The sequence below is a fragment of the Condylostylus longicornis genome, unplaced genomic scaffold (genome assembly GCF_029603195.1).
Source record: "Condylostylus longicornis isolate FDR11 unplaced genomic scaffold, ASM2960319v2 ptg000135l, whole genome shotgun sequence".
Taxonomy (NCBI): domain Eukaryota; kingdom Metazoa; phylum Arthropoda; class Insecta; order Diptera; family Dolichopodidae; genus Condylostylus; species Condylostylus longicornis.
Window position 1 is genome coordinate 13,389,858 of NW_026578103.1, and position 2,592 is coordinate 13,392,449.

The window sequence follows — 2,592 nt, forward strand, 5'->3', positions numbered from 1 at the left end:
TGTTCAAATATACATAAATGTATGTGTCTTATATTAATCTAATTTTTAGCAAAACGTATATGAAAAATTTCTTGTTTAGAAATAGTTATTAATATGGCAAATAAACCGTGTACGAATTAAAATTTTTAAATACTTCTTTTCATAAACCTAGTTTATTTATTGAGAAAATTATTTTTTTTATTTTTAATTCTTAAAATAGATTAATTAATTTTTATAATTATATTAGAGTATACAAATTTTTAAACTCTTTTTAAAATAGGAAAATTAGTTTTTAAAAGACACTCCTATGTGTCATTAATGTTTAATATTATTCAAAATTAAAATTCACCACATTCACCATATTTCAAAATTAAAAAACAGTTTCTTGTTAACAACATTTAAATTTTGAGGCATTTTAATGTCTTTCAAAAATTTTCATAAGCAAATTTAGTTTTCAAGATTTAGCAAAATTATTAAATTAACAAAATTTATAAATAATGAATATTACAATATTCTTATACATATTTATTATTTAAACTATGGTGGTAGTGGTACTGAAGTTTGTGTAGGAACGTAAAGAATTCCGTTCTTAGGTTGTGACGGATCACCACCCATTACGTAAGTGCACAAACCATCATCTTGTGGTGCAATTGATAATACCATGTTCGGAAAAGTAGTTGGTATAGCACAAAATTCTATACCTTCCCCTAAACTATTAGCAAAATAATCAACAGCAACAGCGTGACTACAAAATTGATCAGTACTTAAGACGGAACAAGATGGTTGATAACGTTGTCCAAAATGTGGATAACATTGTGCATCCCCTATTGGTCCTGGTAAACTGTATCCTAATCCTGCAATCATATCAGTAATTATTGCTTCAACATAAGCAGCATCATTTGGATTTAATATGTGAGAAAGTGTAACACCCGCAACGACTCCGTCAGGATCTAAGCCAAATATTGTATTAACTTGATTTGGTTTTATAGAACTGCCAGCTGCCCCGGCTACATGTGCCCCAAGACTATGCCCAATTATATAAATATTATCATAAGGCACACCATAATTATATAAGAAATTTATAAAATCTCCTATTAATTCTCCAACATATGCAACATCAGCAACAGCAAAAGGATATTCTTGTGTATTCCAATCACTCCAATCGGCTATAATAAAATTAGTAGGTTTATCATAAGATGCTGCTTCATAATAAGCATCTTTTAATAATGCTGTTCTACAGTTATTTGGAAAAACCTTCCAACCTCCAACAAACAATCTATAAAAACATTTAAAAATAATATAATTATTATAGTTTAAATTTAAAATTAAAATTTTTAATAAAACAAATAACGTAAAAACCAACCAACCTTGTACGCCATTGTTTATTGAAATGCGAAGAATCTAACGATCCAAAATCTTGATATATGATTTCTTCACCTTCTATTTGATTATTTGGGGTGAATAAATAATATCGCATTTGAGGATTCGATGCAGGGGGATAAATTGTTAACGGACTAAATTTCACACAATTATCATAGTCCACAATTATAGAAAATGCTGGAACTAAAATTTAATCTTTAATATAAGACCTTATAAATTTTAATTAAGTTTTAAAATTTTTACCAATAATTAATAAGAGTAAAGGAAAAATTCTAGTAGGATTTATATAACCAGGGAGCAGCAACATCTTGTTTTGTTGTTAAATTGAATTCAACTAAAAGTTTTTTTCATTAACCCCCTAATTTATACTATGATTTCATATTATACATTAAAAAAAATATTTGCTTTTTTTATTGTGCAAAAATTTATATCAATAAAAGTAGAAACAATGTTTTGGAATTTAGGTGTCATTTGTGACGCAAAAATATACCCAAAACTCATAGACATTATCATAAAATAGAATAACCGTTTTTAATATATTAAGGTAATAAAAGTCTTTTTTTCGATAATAATAAATTAAAGTTTAAGGACTCGTATCATTTGCAACTATGCCATACAGCTTAAAAATAATTTAATGGCATTCCGAAATTAGTCAATATAAGTATCATAGAGTTGACATGGTAAACTTTGCCTATTCCCGTTTTCTGCTTTTATTCTTCAATTCTTTATATATTTTTCATATGTTCATACATTATTAAATTTAAACTAAATTTATAATATCGATATTTATGGATGACTATTAAATTTTGCACCCCAAAAATAGAACTTTATAATATTATAGTTTATTATACGAGCGCAATTAAAAATTCTTTTGTCGTAATGTGCTATGTTTGAGTATTAGATGCGTATAGCATCACAATAAATATATCTACATATTATAAAACTGTTTTAAAACATATTATAAAACTGTATAGTGGATTGTCTTATGACCACATAGTGGATTAACAAAAGTGCTGCAAAAAAAGTAAAATCGGCCCCCAAGTTCAGCTTTTGAGCCCCGATATTCCCAAAAAAATTATATGTTCATTGTTTTGACACCGTTAATTTAATTATTATACTTCAAGGAAATTGAATGATTATTTCTCTTTACATACATAAAAATCAGGTAGTTTCTCAATTATAAAACTAAGCTTATATATAAAATTTTAATAAAATCTACTGAATATATTATTA

General features: G+C 26.4%; 1 protein-coding gene across 1 annotated transcript; it reads right to left on the reverse strand.

The window, feature by feature from the left end:
* Positions 1–516: 516 nt before the first annotated feature.
* LOC129615199 (phospholipase A1 2-like) lies at positions 517–1,666 on the reverse strand. Its single transcript, XM_055530298.1, has 3 exons — positions 1,603–1,666; positions 1,347–1,542; positions 517–1,255 (listed from the first exon to the last, which is right to left on the reverse strand). Exons 1-3 carry the CDS (start codon positions 1,664–1,666, stop codon positions 517–519), a joined length of 999 nt encoding a protein of 332 aa, XP_055386273.1.
* Positions 1,667–2,592: the final 926 nt, after the last annotated feature.

What these genes read in the sequence shown, in the direction of transcription:
- LOC129615199 (XM_055530298.1), bottom strand. Translation starts at nt 1,666, where the DNA reads ATGTTGCTGCTCCCTGGTTATATAAATCCTACTAGAATTTTTCCTTTA. An exon ending in TTTACTCTTATTAATTATTG is followed by an intron (nt 1,543 to 1,602) that starts GTAAAAATTTTA and finishes ATTAAATTTTAG; the next exon opens with TTCCAGCATTTTCTATAATT. An exon ending in AATAAACAATGGCGTACAAG is followed by an intron (nt 1,256 to 1,346) that starts GTTGGTTGGTTT and finishes ATGTTTTTATAG; the next exon opens with ATTGTTTGTTGGAGGTTGGA.